Below are 17210 nucleotides of genomic sequence, written 5' to 3'. Positions count from 1 at the left end.
CTTAATGTTGTCATGTTTTGGCTAATATAATGGGGCAGCACAGTGGTTAAGTGGTTAGCACTTCCGCCTGGCAGTAATCCCAACCACGGCACCACTTGCCTGGAGTTTGCATGTTCTCCCTGTGCCTGCGTGGGTTTCCTCTGGGTACTCCGGTTTCCTTCCACACTCCAAAGACATGCTGGTAGGTTAATTGGCTCCTGTCTAAATTGGCCCTAGTATGTGTATGTATGAATGTGAGTTAGGGCCCTTAGATAAAGTGCTGCGTAAATTGATGGCGCTATATAAGTACCTGTAATAAATAAATAAATATAATTATTTCCTATGATGAGAGCCATCTAGTGTCCATAATGCAGCATTATCCTGATTGGTGTATTTCAGGAAAATAGGGCATTGTAGCCACAGAATGGCACTTACAATCTCAGGAAATCATATTAGACAAAATACAGCAATTTTTCGATGGGGCTGTGCAATTGTTTAATAAACAGACCCCTTTGTATGTTTTTTTGGTGGCTTTATCCAGACTGGAGAGCATTAATAGCATCCTTGGATTTCCATTTCACAGAGAGCCTGGTAAACACATGGAAGGAAGTCGGGATGCCCTTGAAATCACCATCTGCTGCCGAGTGCAACTTCTGCCACCGCCCCCTGCACTTTGATCTAATGAGCGAGTGGGAGCGTACCTACTTTGGGAATATGGAGCCGAAATACATCACCATGTACGCCTAACCACCACGTTCTGTGGCTCACCACACCCAGACCATCATCTTGAAGCAACTCCACAAATCATTCTGATACCACGCAGCAGGCCTTGTCTATAAAAAGTATCTGAAAGTAAAGCCTGTAGTCCGCTAGATTCTACCTAGCATAAAAAAAGGACGGCTACAATCTGATTGGCTGCTATAGGTAGCATAGGCAAGCTGTTTATTATCATTGGGGCTGATTTACTAAAACTGGAGCACACAGAATTTGGTGCAGCTCTGCATTGCAGCCAATCAGCTTCTAACTTCAGCTTCTTCAATTAAGCTTTGACAATAAAACCTGGAAGCTGATTGGTTTCTATGCAGAGCTACACCAGATTTTGCACGCTGCAGTTTTAATAAATATTTTTTAATATTGTGTCTTATGTGATGACTAAGAATCTGCTGAGCATCAATTACAGCATAGCTTCTGAAGCCCCACCCCTTCTTTCTGGTCAGCGATTTGCAAGAGTAGATCGGGGTGTATTTATATCAAATTTGCAGAGCCATTTATCCTCTGAAACTGCATCTATATTTGTTTTATGTAAATGTTGGCTAAATTGAACGGGTGTAGGCTTTTTTTTCTCCTCCAAGATTAATCATTCATACAGCATACAGTGATTTAGGAAAATACCTCATTATGGCCACTAGGAGGAGCTGAGGAAATAAATATTGTTTACTACCATTGTCAACGCCATCTAGTGGCCATAATGCAGTATTTTCCCAAGCCACTATTTTTTTTTTTATTTTATTTTTTTTGTGAATGAATAACATTTGACCTGAAGAAAAAAAAGCCTAACATTTGATTTTACCTCCATTCACACAAAACAAATGCACATGCAGTTTTACAGGTCTGCAAATTTTTTTTTCAATACACCCCATACACTAACTGCACTTAATACTTATAAAAGTTAATTTAGCTTTATGCGATACCATTATTAATTAAAATAATTATATTCTGCCTATTGCCACTAAGATTATTACAGTGCAAGGAGAATGTACTTAAAGTGAATCTGTACTTGGCCTGTACTGGACAAAGGGAAAAGCCCACTAGGGACTTTAAGGGGGTGTACAAAATTAGGTGCTGCTCTTTATAGAAACCAATCAGCTTCCATGTTTTATTGGCAAAGCTTAATTGAAGCTAAAGTTAGAAGCTGATTGGTTACAATGCACATCTGCACCAGCTTCTGATTGCTCCAGTTTTAGTAAATCATGCCTTCAGCCCGGGTTCACACTTGTGCGGTGCGGCATATCGCATGTGATTCGCACAGGATCCGCACCGCATTCCTGTACAAACCACATGCAAATTCTGTGCAGTGCGATTTGAGCCATACATTTTGTATGGCTCAAATCGCACCACATCCGCACCAAAAAGGTGCAGTACCCTTTTTTTGGTCCGCACCAGAACCAGATTGCATGGGTATTCACACCTATGCAATCCGATTCTGCACATCACACTGCGTTTTGTGGACCGATTTCGGGGTGTTGTTAACTTAACATCCACACCCGCAGCGGTTCGCATGAACAGGGTGCGATTCTGATGCGGTGCAGAATTTGCACAGAAACCGCTGTGAATTCCGCACAGCATCAGTGTGAACCTGGGCTAAGGGTATGTAAACACCAATATGATTGTCTTATTTGCTGCCTTTTTGGTCTGTTTATACCTGTTTAAGAAGTGAAAAAAATACTTGCCAGAAATCCAGTACACTCTTCTCTTTAAACCAACGCTATTTTCCTGCCCAGGTTACCTCTGTCAACTACAGATCATCCACCCCTATGCCACGTGGAGGGCATTCTGCAGTCTTAATACACTTCCTGTTCTAGGGTGACAACGCTGTCCTACATTGAGTACAGTGAATGAGCGTTGTCACCCTAGGACACGAAGTGTGTTACTTGCAGGAAAATAAAAGGGAAAAAGCCTAAGAAAGGAAAACTAATGCAGCCACCACATCTAAGGACTACTAAGCTGCAATATATAACATTTATGTTCTTGGGTTTGGATACACTTTAAATTAGTGTGTACTTCTCTTCCCTGCACTCACGTGCCACCTAATATTTGACTTCCTAAGCAATGGCTCTGCCCTCCTTCCGGGGGCGGACTGACCATTCAAGCACTCGGGCACTGCCCGAGGGCCCGGGGTCAGTAGGGGGCCCCATGAAATGCCCCTGGTACCTTTTTCTAGGCTTTTTTTGAGTGTGGACAAGGACATAGGGGCCCCACGATCCCCTATTGCCCGGGGGCCCCATGAGTTGTCAGTCCGCCCCTACCTCCTTCACATGACAAGCAATTGTCTCCTGAAGTACTGGGCACTGCATTGCAGGAAGGCAGAGAGAATGTCTCACTCTCCCTTACCTAGAAATTTCAAGTGGGTGGATTGGAGTGGGAGAGCATCGGAAGGAAAGTACATGTTCTTTCTGTAACATGAATTTGCCCAGTATGATGCAAAAAAACAGGTTCACTTTAATAGTTTTTTTTTTGTAGCCTTACAACTAATGAGCTAATCCCTATTAACCTTACTAAGTACAACTGACTCTAAAAGCTGCAAACTGTAGCCATTGTTCAGCCATGTCCAGGCTTTGGGTGTGTATGAGAAGTCCACACTTGAAAAAACTGACAATAAAGAGTGGTGCAAGCATTCTGGTGTGGTTTTTTTTTGGATACTTGTGGGTGCAAAGACATTTGCATGTTAGAAATTTGCCTTATGGATTTTTTTTCTTAACTCCAAGTTAGATGTATACTGAGAAGCACCAGGTACAAAAGGTAAAGTGGTTGTAAAGGCAGGGGCTTTTTTTTACCTTAAAGCATTCAATGCATTAACCTCCTGGTGGTATTCCCGAGTGTAGCTCGGGGTTAACTTTCAGTACCAGAAGCGGTAACCCCGAGCTACACTCCGGAATACCCTGCAGCGTTGCTCAGGCATTCCCTCCAGCACTTACCTTGCCCTGCGTTCCCGCAATGTCCCCCCTGCAGCGTCTCCGGCCATCTCCTCCGGCTGATGCCACCATCTGTCTTCCGGGTTCTGTTCCCTGCGAGTGTCGGGACGTACGGGGGTCGGAACTGGTGGGAAATTCAAAAATTTAAAAATGTGACACTCAATACACTAAATTTCTGATAGTAAAACATTACTGTATCAGACCATTTCACATACATTTTGTCCCGAGTGCTTTGTCCTGTGCCCTGCCTGCATTTTTACTGTTCTTTCTGCCTGGAAACTGAGAAATGTCCATGGCGTCCAAAAAGCGTCCCTTTAGGTCAAAAGCGGTTTTAGACCAGCTAGAGAACAGCGATAGTAAACCAGAACCACTTGCAGAATTGAGTGATGATTCGTGGGGGAAATTCGTCAGACGCTGAAAACGATTCTGTGACTGAGCTCAGCGATATGCGAACTTGGCGCTCTATTTTAAATTTCAGTGTTTTTGGTTTGATTACATTATTGAATTAAATTTATTATTAATTTTGATGATTATTTATTATATTAGAATTTATGATTTTGTGGTTCAAATTTTATCATACCCGGGATGTTTACTAGACTCTTGGTCGGACAGATTTCAGTGAGTTATTCCTAAGAATTACAGGCCTACAATAAAAAACAACATATTTCCATGCAAAAAGCACAGAAATACTGACATAATCAGACCGCTAGGGAGGTCAAAGGTAGAAAAAAAAACAAAAAAAAAACACCTTCTGCATGCAACTCCCCCCAGCCCCATATTTACCTGAGCCTGACCTCAATCCAGCAACGTGCACAAGAGCAGCGGCTCTCTCTCCCCTCATAGGACAGAGAGGCAGCAGCAGGAGCTATTAGCTCCTGCTGCTGTTAATCAGAGCCAGTGATGAGAGAGGGGGTGGGGCTGAGGAGACTGTGTGTCAATGTTCCTGCAGAGCCGGCTCAGGAGTGAGCATGCACAAGTGCCGCCATTGCAAGCAACTTGTTATGGGGGCACTTGGCAGTGTGGAGGGGGGGGCTGAGCCAGGTGTGCTGGCGGGGAACCCAAGAAGAGGAGGATCAAAGGAGGATTAGCTCTGCAAAACCATTACAAAGAGCAGGTAAATATAACATGTTCATTATTTATTATTACATTTATTATTATAAAAAATCTGGCAAGCTCTTCCTTTGTTGCTATCAAAGAGGTAGCAGCCTACGACCAGAAAAGGGTCCACCTAAGCTACTATCAACCATGGATCGTCTTCTTCAGAAGGAAAAATCACTTTATGGTACATCCATCTGAACCAACGTTCACTTTTATTGGTCCAGCACCATCACACACGCACACACACGGCATGTTTACGCAGTTTATCCAAGTGACTACATATACAACAGTACCATGATAACAAAGCCACAGTAAGGCCAAGAGTACAACTTTGTTCTTTTGTCCCAGTACAAGTGTATACATTTCCAGACAAAGACCATAGAGTACTATACAGGCTAGTATGCCTAAATCAGTTTGAATATAAAAGGTTATTCTCAAAACAAGTAGAACTGTGATAAAGCAACAATGAGCATGACCATGTCTACAATGGCCAAACCTGGGTTGGCGACAAGAATTAAGATGTAGCTATATGTCCTCAAGTTCCAGAAACTCCCTCCTGTCTCTACCAAAGCCAACATAGTAGATGCATCGTGATTTTTTTAAGCTGCACTAGGAATAAATTGATGACTTACAACCAGGGGCGGACTGACAACTCATAGGGCCCCCGGGCAATAGGGGATCATGGGGCCCGTGTCCTTGCCCAAACTCAAAAAAGCCTATGAAAAAGGTAGCAAGTGCATCTCATGGGCCCCCCTACTGACCCCGGGCACTCGGGCAGTGCCCAAGTTTTCAAATGGTTAGTCCGCCCCTGCTTACAACGGGAAGTACACAGTGTTCTCGTTTATATATGAAGCACACAAACTTCATGAATAAACTTGCTGGGTCCTGAAGATCTGCACTCTAAAACGGACATATTGTATACTATATGGCCAAAGGTACATGAATGCCTCTCCAAATTACCGAGTTCAGGAGTTTCCAGTACAGAGTAGTATTAATGCTGCAGACAATTGTGCACTAGCAATTTTGTAGGAACACCTTGGGGAAGGGCCACTTCTGTTCATGCATGACGGTGGCCCTGTGTACAAAGCAAGCTCTGCCAAGGCATGGTTTGATGGGTTTGGTGTGGAGGAATTTAAGGGGCCTGCCATAATCTCAAATCTACTAAACACCTTTGGGGTGAAATAAAACGGCAATTGCGAGTCAGGAGTCCACTGTAGCCAGCAAGGGGAGGGAAGGAGAGATATTATTGCTCATACTTTTGAAATGGAATTTCCAGCAAGCTCATATGGTTATAATAGTCAGATGTCCAACATTTGGCCATTTAGCAGATTCATACACATGTGTAACTGCTGGGTTACAATTATTTGACTGGTTTCTACATAATGTGCACAAGCCTACCATCATCATTTCTGAAATGTCACCTTGAGGGCCGGTGCACACCATAGAAACACAGTCCAAATGTGTTCCACATGCGCATTCCGGTTCATTTTTCCCCTCTTTTTTTCTTCAATGTAAATAGGGACATGTGCGTTCCAGTGCGTTTTACCGCCTTCCAGTACAGTTCTGTGCAGGAAAAACTCAGCCTGTTCTACTTTTTTTTTTTTGCAACCGAAACACACTGATGCGAACTATGACATTGACAACCATATTACCTACATTCTCTGCATTTTGGATGCAGAAAAAAAGCACACTGAAAAGGCATGTAGTGTGAACTGGCCCTAATACTGGATTCACACTGATGTGGTGAGGGAAACGCTGCGAATCCTGTGCATTTCACACACTGCATTGCAATTGCATGGCATTCATGCGATTTGGTGCGGGTGTCCATGTTAAATTAATGACATCCCGAAACAAATCGCAAAAATACGATGCGATTTCTGAAAACACCCACGCAATACGATGCAGGTGTGGGTAGAAGAAAAAAAGAGGGTCCTGCACCTTTTTGGTTGCGATGCGATGTGATTTGAGCCCCACAAATGTATGGCTCAGATCGCACCACACAGACATTGCATGCAATTTCCATAGGAATGTGATGTGATTCCTTTGTGAATTACATGTGATGTCCTGCAAGGCATTAGTGTGAACCCAGTCTAACTAGGTTACATATACATATGCTGGGTACCAAGCAGGGGCGGACTGACCATTTGGAAACTCGGGCACTGCCAGAGGGCCCGGGGTCAGTAGGGGGCCCCATGAGATGCCCCTGGTACCTCTTTCATAGGCTTTTTTGAGTTTGGGCAAGGACACAGGGGCCACATGATCCCCTATTGGCCGGGGGCCCCATGAGTTTTCAGTCCGCCGCTGATACCGAGTCATAAAAGCCTTGCCCTGTTTGCAGATGTCCCAACTTTTTTAGTCATACGAAAAATATAAACTCTATGGAAAGCATAGACACTACTGTTGGGCCCCTTTCACACTGGTGTTTAGTATGTCCGTTTACAAATGAAAAACGGATACCCATGTATTTATGTGGACTAGCGGATGTAAACGGATGATCATCTGTTAATGTCCGTTAATGGGGAAGAAAACCCTATTTTTACTCTGTAAAAAAAAACGGAACGGATGAAAAACGGATGTTAACGGATGAAAAACCTGATGTAAACTGGGTGTAAACTGCTGAAAAAAACAGACCTCTTACAAGAACGCAAGACCTTTTACTCTCTAGCTCCCTTATCTCCTCCAAGACTTCTCCAGGGCATCACCCATCCTCTGGAACTCCCTACCCCAATCTATCCGACTATCACCTACTCTACTTGCCTTTAGGCGATCACTGAAAACCTTTCTCTGCAGGGAAGCCTATCCTGCCCTCTGCTAATTCTGGTATCCTCTACGCTTCCAACCAGTCCATCCCCCACAGTGACTACCTACTGTACCATTCACCCCTCCCTCCTAGATTGTAAGCTCCAAGGAGCAGGGCCCTCAAATCCCTCTTGTATTGAACTGTATTGTTACTGTATTGTCTACCACTATAATGTAAAGCGCTGAGCAAACCGTTGCCGCTATATAAATCTTGTATAATAATAATAATAATAAAGATGTAAATTGATCCGTTTTTCTTTGAAAAAACATGACTGAAGTGATGAAAAAAGCAGAAAGGACCCTAAGGCCTCTTTCACAAAGGCGTTCTGTATGCCCATGTTTCATTTGTCCATTTACGGATGAAAAATGGACACCATGTATTTCTATGAACTAGCAGATGTAAACGGATGATCATTCATTTACATCCGTTAATGTCCACATCTGTTAACATCCGTTTTTTTGAACAGAAGAAAGCCCTATTTTTCTTCCATAAAACAAAAATAACGGAACGGATGAAAAACGGACGAAAAACCCGATGTAAACTGATGAAAAACCCAAAGTAAACTGATGAAAAACCCAAAGTAAACTGATGAAAAACCCAAAGTAAACTGATGAAAAACCCAAAGTAAACTGATGAAAAACCCAAAGTAAACTGATGAAAAACCCAATGTAAACTGATGAAAAACCCAAAGTAAACTGATGAAAAACCCAATGTAAACTGATGAAAAACCCAAAGTAAACTGATGAAAAACCCAAAGTAAACTGATGAAAAACCCAATGTAAACTGATGAAAAACCCAATGTAAACTGACTCATTTTTTCTTTGAAAAAACTTGACTGGACTGATGAAAAAAACAATGGGAATGCCCGTGTGAAAGGACCCTTACTACTCACTCCAGTACATACATGTGCCATACTCTGTATAAAGTCATTCCTCCATCCCGAAGCAAGGGACCCTGTTTTACACTTTCTTAAAAAGAGACCCTGTCCCCAGACCATTCCTTTTAACACTCTTCCCCTAAGATTAGACCTGCATTTACCACAATTGTATGCATGTCATTTACCTGTAAAAAGCCACGGCTCCCAATTTGACATCTGTGCAGATGCAATTTGTTCAGAGACCTGCACCCAAACAGCTGTCAGATTGGAAGCTGTGGCTGTATCTGTGCTTCCCAAATGACAGGAATAGGACTGCCGACACAAGGATGTAGAGAACACTGTGCATCGGACCGGATGTGATCTGGGGGTGCAGTAAATAAAGTCAGAGGGCAGAATGTCAATACATGAGTCACTGACAGTCTGTCACAATGTCACATCCTGGGAAAAACTAGTATGGAATTTGCTATCGTTAGAATTGGATGATTAAACAGAATCTGTGTCCCCTTATATCCAGGTCCCTATCAGAGTGCCCTCCTTACATCAGGAGTCCACATCAGATTCCCCCTTTATATCAGGTTCCCATCAGCTTCCCCTCTTACATCAGATGTGACCATCAGAGTGCCCCCTTACATCAGGTGCCCCCATCACAGTTACTCCTTGCATCAGATATTCCCATTACATCAGGGTCCCCATTAGCGTGCCCCCTTACATCAGGTGTCCCCATCAGAGTGCCTCCTTACATCAGGGTCCCCATCAGAGTCCCTCCTTACATCAGTGTCCCCATCAGAGTCCCCCTTACATATGGTCAGTTATCCCCATCAGAGTGCCGCCCTTACATGGATTGTCCCCATCAGAGTGCCTTCCTACAGCAACTGTATGCATCAGACTGGCTAATGCACTCTCAGGGACCTGGAGGGACACAGTTCAAATCTGGAGAGGGGGGCAGAGCCCACCCCAGCACCCCCCTAGATCCGGCCCTGCTGTGCATCCCGATGCAGGCAAACACAGCCCTTGCACAGGCATACATTTAGGTACAATCGTGTGAATGAGACCTTACCAACAAATTATTACTTCTGAATCTGGTTGATAGCAGGTGTGGACAACAGAATACAAAATTCAGGTGGCAGTTGCTTTACAGTAAGATCCAGCATGCCCTTTACAGTAAGATCCAGCATGCCCTGTACAAATCCTTTACAGTAAGATCCAGCATGCCCTTTACAAATCCTTTACAGTAAGATCCAGCATGCCCTTTACAGTAAGATCCAGCATGTTCTTTACAAATCCTTTACAGTAAGATCCAGCATGCCCTTTACAGTAAGATCCAGCATGTTCTTTACAAATCCTTTACAGTAAGATCCAGCATGCTCTTTACAAATCCAGGCAGCACTTGGTCCTGCTGACTATAGCTAGGTTAAAAATCAAAAGCCTTAGCAGAGATGTGACTCCATAATTTTTATTCTAATGGTACTCACAACATTGCAATCTGCGGCTCCATTGCACTGCATATTCAGTTATTGGCCTTGTCCAGGTTGGTGTATGCATAGCCGGCTTGTAAAGGTGCCCTGCCTCCATATCCTCTGGTGGTGAGAGATCTCCAGGTGTCTAACGACAGCTGCTCTATGAAAGCCTACTAAAGCCGGCCATACATGGGTGGAATTCCGAAAGGATTTTCTTTCAAAATTCTTTTCTAAGAATTTTTGCTCGCATTTCACACCACTAGTGGGTCCGATTTTTGGGTGGCCATCGAATTTGAGTGATCGGGCATGTTGGAAAAACAAACAAATTTCTAAACAATAATGGAAGAATCGTAACTGAAAAAGAAAGGAGCATGAGCTGACCTGGAAAGAAAAGCAAAATTCTTGGACGAGAAAAATCTTTTCTGTAGCAACAGGAGGTGAAATTAATGGCTCGTTTGGTCAAATTTCGAAATCAATGGTGGCACCATCGAATTACAAAACGTATGAAATTTCCAATTTTCTAAAATGAATTTGTTTGGAATTCGACCCGTGTATGACCTGCATAAGACCAGCTATAATATGGGGTCTTAACACCTGTAAGGGGCTGTGTGTGGTGGTGGATGTTCGCCAGGAGAAGCTGGATACCAATTAAAGCACCGTGGATCTCCATTATTCAGTTTAGAGTGAAGCACTCTTAGTTGTGTCACCCATGCATAACTGAGATGCACTCGCCGGACACTTTATTAGCTACACCTTGCTAGTACTGAGTTGGACCCCCTTTTGCCTTCAGAACTGCCTTCATTCTGCATGGCATAGATTCAACAAGGTGTTGGAAACATTCCTCAGAGATTTTGGCCATATTGACATGATAGAATCATGGGGAGCACCCAGTTCATGACACTTAAAGCTCAGCTAATTGACATGGTAGTTGTTCAGTGGTTCAGGTCAGGTTTACATCAGGTTCAGGACAGGTTTACATCAGGTTCAGGACAGATTTAGATCAGGTATAGATCAGGTTTAGGTCAGGTTTACATCAGGTTCAGGACAGTTTTAGATCAGGTTTACATCAGGTTTAGGACAGGTTTACATCAGATTCAGAACAGGTTTACATCAGGTTCAGGACAGGTTTACATCAGGTTCGGGACAGGTTTACATCAGGTTCAGGACCGGTTTACAACAGGTAGAGATCAGGTTCAGGTCAAGTTTACATCAGGTTCAGGACAGGTTTAGATCAGGTATAGATCAGGTTTACATCAGGTTCAGGACAGGTTTAGATCAGGTATAGATCAGGTTTACATCAGGTTCAGGACAGGTTTACATCAGATTCAGAACAGGTTTACATCAGGTTCAGGACAGGTTTACATCAGATTCAGAACAGGTTTACATCAGGTTCAGTACAGGTTTACATCAGGTTCAGGACAGGTTTACATCAGGTTCAGGACCGGTTTACAACAGGTAGAGATCAGGTTCAGGTCAAGTTTACATCAGGTTCAGGACAGGTTTAGATCAGGTATAGATCAGGTTTACATCAGGTTCAGGACAGGTTTAGATCAGGTATAGATCAGGTTTACATCAGGTTCAGGACAGGTTTACATCAGATTCAGAACAGGTTTACATCAGGTTCAGGACAGGTTTACATCAGATTCAGAACAGGTTTAGATCAGGTATAGATCAGGTTTACATCAGGTTCAGGACAGGTTTACATCAGGTTCAGGACAGGTTTACATCAGATTCAGAACAGGTTTACATCAGGTTCAGGACAGGTTTACATCAGGTTCAGGACAGGTTTACATCAGGTTCAGGACAGGTTTACATCAGGTTCAGGACAGGTTTACATCAGGTTCAGGACAGGTTTACATCAGGTTCATGACAGGTTTACATCAGGTTCATGACAGGTTTACATCAGGTTCATGACAGGTTTACATCAGGTTCATGACAGGTTTACATCAGGTTCAGGACAGGTTTACATCAGGTTCATGACAGGTTTACATCAGGTTCAGGACAGGTTTACATCAGGTTCAGGACAGGTTTACATCAGGTTCAGGACAGGTTTACATCAGGTTCAGGACAGGTTTACATCAGGTTCAGGACAGGTTTACATCAGGTTCAGGACAGGTTTACATCAGGTTCAGGACAGGTTTACATCAGGTTCAGGACAGGTTTACATCAGGTTCAGGACAGGTTTACATCAGGTTCAGGACAGGTTTACATCAGGTTCAGGGCAGGTTTACATCAGGTTCAGAGCAGGTTTACATCAGGTTCAGGTCAGGATTTTATCCTATTCACAACAGATGACGTGCAAATTAGAAATGGTTCCCATAGAAGTTGATAGCCTGTTATCTGCACCTGAATCAGACCACACTGCTCAGAAATCATACAGGACCGGACATATGTGAACAGGCACCATAGGAGGCAATATTATTTCACGTCATGCAGATTGGAAGATGTTCAAACTGCATCCAATCTGCATATACTCAACGGCCACTTTATTAGGTACACCTTGCTAGTACTGCGTTGGAACCCCTTTTGTCTTCAGAACTGCCTTCATTCTGCATGGCATAGATACAACAAGGTGTTTGGAAACATTCCTCAGAGATTTTGGCCCATATTGACATGATAGAATCACACAGTTGCTGCAGATTTGTGAGCTACACATCCATGAACTGTTACAAGGCAGGATGGATCCATGCTTTCATGTTATTTATGCTAAATTCTGACCCTACCATCTGAATGTCGCAGCTGAAACCCAGATTCATCAGACCAGGCAACGGTTTTCCAATCTTCTATTGATGCAATTTTGGTAATCCTGTGTGAATTGTAGCCTTAGCGGACAGGAGTGGCCCCCGATGTGGTCTTCTGCTGCTGTAGCCCATCTGCTTCAAGGTTCAATGTATGCATACCTTGGTCGTAACAAGTGGTTATTTGAGTTACTGTTGCCTGTTATCTCGAGCCAGTCTGCCAATTCTCCTCTGACATCAACAAGGCATTTTCATCCACACAACTGCCACTTACTGGATATTTTCTCTTTTTTGGACCATTCTCTGTAAACCCTAGAGACGGTTGTGCGTAAAAATCCCAGTAGATCAGCAATTTTTAAAATACTCAGACCAGCCCGTCTGGCACCAACAACCGTGCCACGTTCAATGTCACTTAAATCCCCTTTCTTCTCCATTCTGATGCTCGGTTTGAACTTCAGCAAGTTGTCTTCATCGTGTCTAAATGCCTAAATGCATTGAGTTGCTGCCATGTGATTGGTTGATTAGCAATTTGTGTTACCCAGCAATTGAACAGGTGTACCTAATAAAGTGGCCGAGTGAATGTATACTTATATTGCACTAATGTCATTTGATGCTTATTGTGGTTTTATTATTTAAGGCTGGCCATACATTATACAATTATCTGGAGATTTTTGGTTTAGATTTACCAAAAACCATATAATAGGAGGACAAACCTAAACAACACTTTCAGTTGTTTCCAATTAGGCAGGCCCTTGTACTACACAGTTAAAGGTAAATCTAAAGGAAATTGGGCAGAAAATTGGAAGATAATTGTATAATGTATGGCCAGCCTAAGGCACAGTGTATTCAGTTGATGTATCATTTAAAGGCATTTGTTTGATGTACTGCATTTTATTTGATGTTTAAAGTATTTGCACATGTATTTAGGACATTTGTTATGAATGAGTGGGCCTGATATTTTTTCCCCTATGTATTGTGCACTTATTGCACAGCATTTCGTTTACAATTTAAAAAGAAACATACACAATAATACAGCCTAGAGTAATGCCGGCCATACATGGGTCAAAATTCAACCAATTTTTCGTCTGACAATTGTACGTAACAAAAATCGGCCGATTTTTGCTCTGTTAGTGGGTCAATGGCAGCGTCCGATTTTTGTGGTTCGTCCCCTTTTCGGTGATCGGCATGTATGAAAATTCATGAAAAACGACCGATTTTCGACTCAATGATGGTCAAATCGTACGATTGTTTTTCCAAAAAGAATATGCGCATGAGCCGTGACCTGGAAGGAACAGAAGTTTCGCCTGTTATATGGGGTGAACTTTATGACTTGGTCAGCCGATTTTCGAAATCATTGATGGCACCATCGGATTACCGAGCGAACAACGTTTTCAACTTTCGGACAAAGATTTGTTCGGAATTTGTACCATGTATGGCCTGCATTAGCCATTACCACACCTTCAGTGTTAACTCCAGAAAAAAAAAATCCCCTCTGGGTGATCCATGTACATTGCAAGGATTTTAACCTATTGGGTAGATTTAATAAAACTGGTACCCGCACAATCCAGTGCAGTTGTGCACAGTACCCAATCAGATTCTAACTTCAGCTTGTTTAATAAAGTTTTGGCAATAAAGCCTGGAAGCTGATTGGTTTCTCAGTGGTATGGGGTAGGTGGTGAAGTAGGCGGAGATAGTTTTTTTTTTTTTTGGAGGGGCGTGATGAGGTCAGTAGAGATAGTATTTTTTTTTGGAGGGGGGGGAGGTGAGTTCGGTGGAGATATTTTTTTTTGGGGGGGAGGGTGGTGAGGTTGGCAAAGATATTTTTTTTTTGAGGGGGTTAGTGAGGTCAAGGGGGCGGGTGGTGAGGGCGGCAGAGATAGTTTTTTTGTTGGGGGGAGGTGAGGTCGGCAAAGATAGTTTTTTTTTGTTGGGGGAGGGTGGTGAGGTCGGAGGTCTGCAAAATTTTTTTTTGGGGGGGGGAGAGGGGGTTGGTGAGGTTGGCAAAGATAATGGGATAATGAGATAGGGTATTTTTGGGGGTGAGGGGAGTGGGGCAGGGGTGATGAGGTCGGGGAGGCGGATTTTGACGGCGGCTGAGATAGGGTTTTTTTGGGGGTGGTGAGGTTGAGGGGACGGATTTTGAGGTTGGCTGAGATAGGGTTTTTTTTGGGTGGGGGTTGTGGGGCGGGGGTAGTGAGGCCGGGGGTGCGGATTTTGAGGTCGGCTGAGAGGTTTTTTTTGGGGTGGGAGGAGTGGGGCGGGGGTGGTGAGGCCGGGGTGGGAGGAGTGGGGCGGGGGTGGTAAGGCCGGGGTGGGAGGAGTGGGGCGGGGGTGGTGAGGCCGGGGGTGCGGATTTTGAGGTCGGCTGAAATAGGTTTGTTTTTTGAGGTGGGGGGAGTGGGGCGGGGGTGGTGAGGCCGGGGGTGGTGAGGCCGGGGGTGCAGAGTTTGAGGTCGGCTGAGATAGGGGTTTTTTTTAGGTGGGGGGAGTGGGGCGGGGGTGGTGAGGCCGGGGTGGGAGGAGTGGGGCGGGGGTGGTGAGGCCGGGGGTGCGGATTTTGAGGTCGGCTAAAATAGGTTTGTTTTTTGAGGTGGGGGGAGTGGGGCGGGGGTGGTGAGGCCAGGGGTGCGGAGTTTGAGGTCGGCTGAGATAGGGGTTTTTTTTAGGTGGGGGGAGTGGGGAAGGGGTTGGTGAGGCCGGGGGTGTGATTTTTGAGGTCGGCTGAGATAGGTATTCTTTTGGGGTGGGGGGTGTGGGGCAAGGGTGGTGAGGCCGGGGATGCGGATTTTGAGGTCGGTTTAGATAGTTTTTTTTTGGGGTGGGGGGAGTGGGCGGGGGTGTGATTTTTGAGGTTGGCTGAGATAGATTTTTTTTTTGGGGTGGGGGGAGTGGAGCGGGGGTGGCGAGGCCGGGGGTGCGGATTTTGAGGTTGGCTTGGATAGGTTTTTAGGTTTTTTTTTGGGGTGGGGGGTGTGGGGCAGGGGTGATGAGGCCGGGGGTAGGGGTTTTTGAGGTCGGCTGAGATAGGTTTTTTTTTGAAGTGGGGGGAGTGGGGCGGGGGTGGTGAGGCCGGGGGAGCGGATTTTGAGGTCGGCTTAGATAGGTTTTTAGAGGTTTTTAGGGGTTTTTTTGGGGTGGGGGGCAGGAGTGGTGAGGCCGGGGGTGCAGATTTTGAGGTCGGCTGAGATAGTTTTTTTTTTAAGTGGGGGGAGTGGGGTGGGGGTGGTGAGGCCGGGGGTGCGGATTTTGAGGTCAGCTGAGATAGGTTTTTTTTTTGGTGCAGATTTTGAGGTCGGCTGAGATAGTTTTTTTTTTAAGTGGGGGGAGTGGGGTGGGGGTGGTGAGGCCGGGGGTGCGGATTTTGAGGTCGGCTTAGATAGTTTTTTTTTGGGGTGGGGGGAGTGGGCGGGGGTGTGATTTTTGAGGTTGGCTGAGATAGATTTTTTTTTTGGGGTGGGGGGAGTGGAGCGGGGGTGGCGAGGCCGGGGGTGCGGATTTTGAGGTTGGCTTGGATAGGTTTTTAGGTTTTTTTTTGGGGTGGGGGGTGTGGGGCAGGGGTGATGAGGCCGGGGGTAGGGGTTTTTGAGGTCGGCTGAGATAGGTTTTTTTTTGAAGTGGGGGGAGTGGGGCGGGGGTGGTGAGGCCGGGGGAGCGGATTTTGAGGTCGGCTTAGATAGGTTTTTAGGGGTTTTTTTGGGGTGGGGGGCAGGAGTGGTGAGGCCGGGGGTGCAGATTTTGAGGTCGGCTGAGATAGATTTTTTTTTAAGTGGGGGGAGTGGGGTGGGGGTGGTGAGGCCGGGGGTGCGGATTTTGAGGTCAGCTGAGATAGGTTTTTTTTTTGTATATAGATAAAAACATGCAGCGCTAGTAAAAACTATTGGTACAAGAAATCAAAAACATACAATGCCAAACAACAAGCATGTGAAGATTAGGTCCCCTGCAGGAAGGGATAAACGGTAGTATGACAGTAAGATGGTGGTACCCAAAATCATGCTCAATAGTGAGGTGTAGTTAATCAGCGCAAGCATCCAGACTAAGGGTAATGAAGTACACTATATTAGTTCTCAAGGTGAAATGATGAAGATATGGTGACTTCTGTAACTGTGTTCCTGATAACGTGATGAATAAAGATTGCACTAACCGGAAAGCGCAATTTAAAGCGCATATGAATGGTCAATAGCCAAACTCCTGGTCATCCGCATCCGGGAACTGGATCACAATGGGGGTCATCTGGCCAGCGTCAGCTAGGCAGGTGCTGTAACCTCAGGATCTCCAGGTTCCAGGAGAAGGAGCAATCTCACCAGCAGGGGGAGCCAGTATCACCACTAGTCAGGCTGTCACCAGGACCTCACAGTATGCCTTAAAGGGGGGGGGGGGCTCGGAAGTAACGAGCCAGAACACAAAGATACTATATAGTGTAGTACTTTATTTAACACAGCGGGGGTGCAAGATACAAATTAGCACTCACATGTTGCAGCATGGAAGCTGGCAGGGGAAATCCAAGATGGTCGCCGGCCGACAGCATGGACCGTGCAGAGTGACATCACAGGGTATAGGGCACCTGCCTAA

At 44.9% G+C, this 17210-nt stretch overlaps 2 protein-coding genes across 2 annotated transcripts in view; one reads left to right on the top strand and one right to left on the bottom strand.

The window, feature by feature from the left end:
* The window catches only part of ALAS2 (5'-aminolevulinate synthase 2), a 39995-nt gene extending 36622 nt beyond the window's left edge, over window positions 1-3373 (top strand). Inside the window, exon 11 of the mRNA XM_089674922.1 lies at window positions 563-3373. Within this exon, the coding sequence (XP_089531048.1) occupies window positions 563-726 (164 nt within the window). The 3' untranslated portion in view covers window positions 727-3373. The remainder of the gene's footprint in view (window positions 1-562) is intronic.
* RBM34 (RNA binding motif protein 34) overlaps window positions 1-16923 on the bottom strand; it is a 201223-nt gene extending 184300 nt beyond the window's left edge. Inside the window, exons 1-2 of the mRNA XM_089674926.1 lie at window positions 16783-16923; window positions 3675-3795 (exon numbers count right to left, since the gene is read on the bottom strand). The gene's annotated coding sequence lies outside the window, so the exon portion shown is untranslated. The remainder of the gene's footprint in view (window positions 1-3674; window positions 3796-16782) is intronic.
* Window positions 16924-17210: the final 287 nt, after the last annotated feature.

This window comes from Staurois parvus, unplaced genomic scaffold (genome assembly GCF_062004578.1).
Source record: "Staurois parvus isolate SC_StPar_1 unplaced genomic scaffold, SC_StPar_1.0 ptg000154l, whole genome shotgun sequence".
Classification (NCBI taxonomy): domain Eukaryota; kingdom Metazoa; phylum Chordata; class Amphibia; order Anura; family Ranidae; genus Staurois; species Staurois parvus.
The sequence above is the reverse complement of the archived record's forward strand: the minus strand, read 5'-3'. Positions and strand labels throughout refer to the sequence as shown.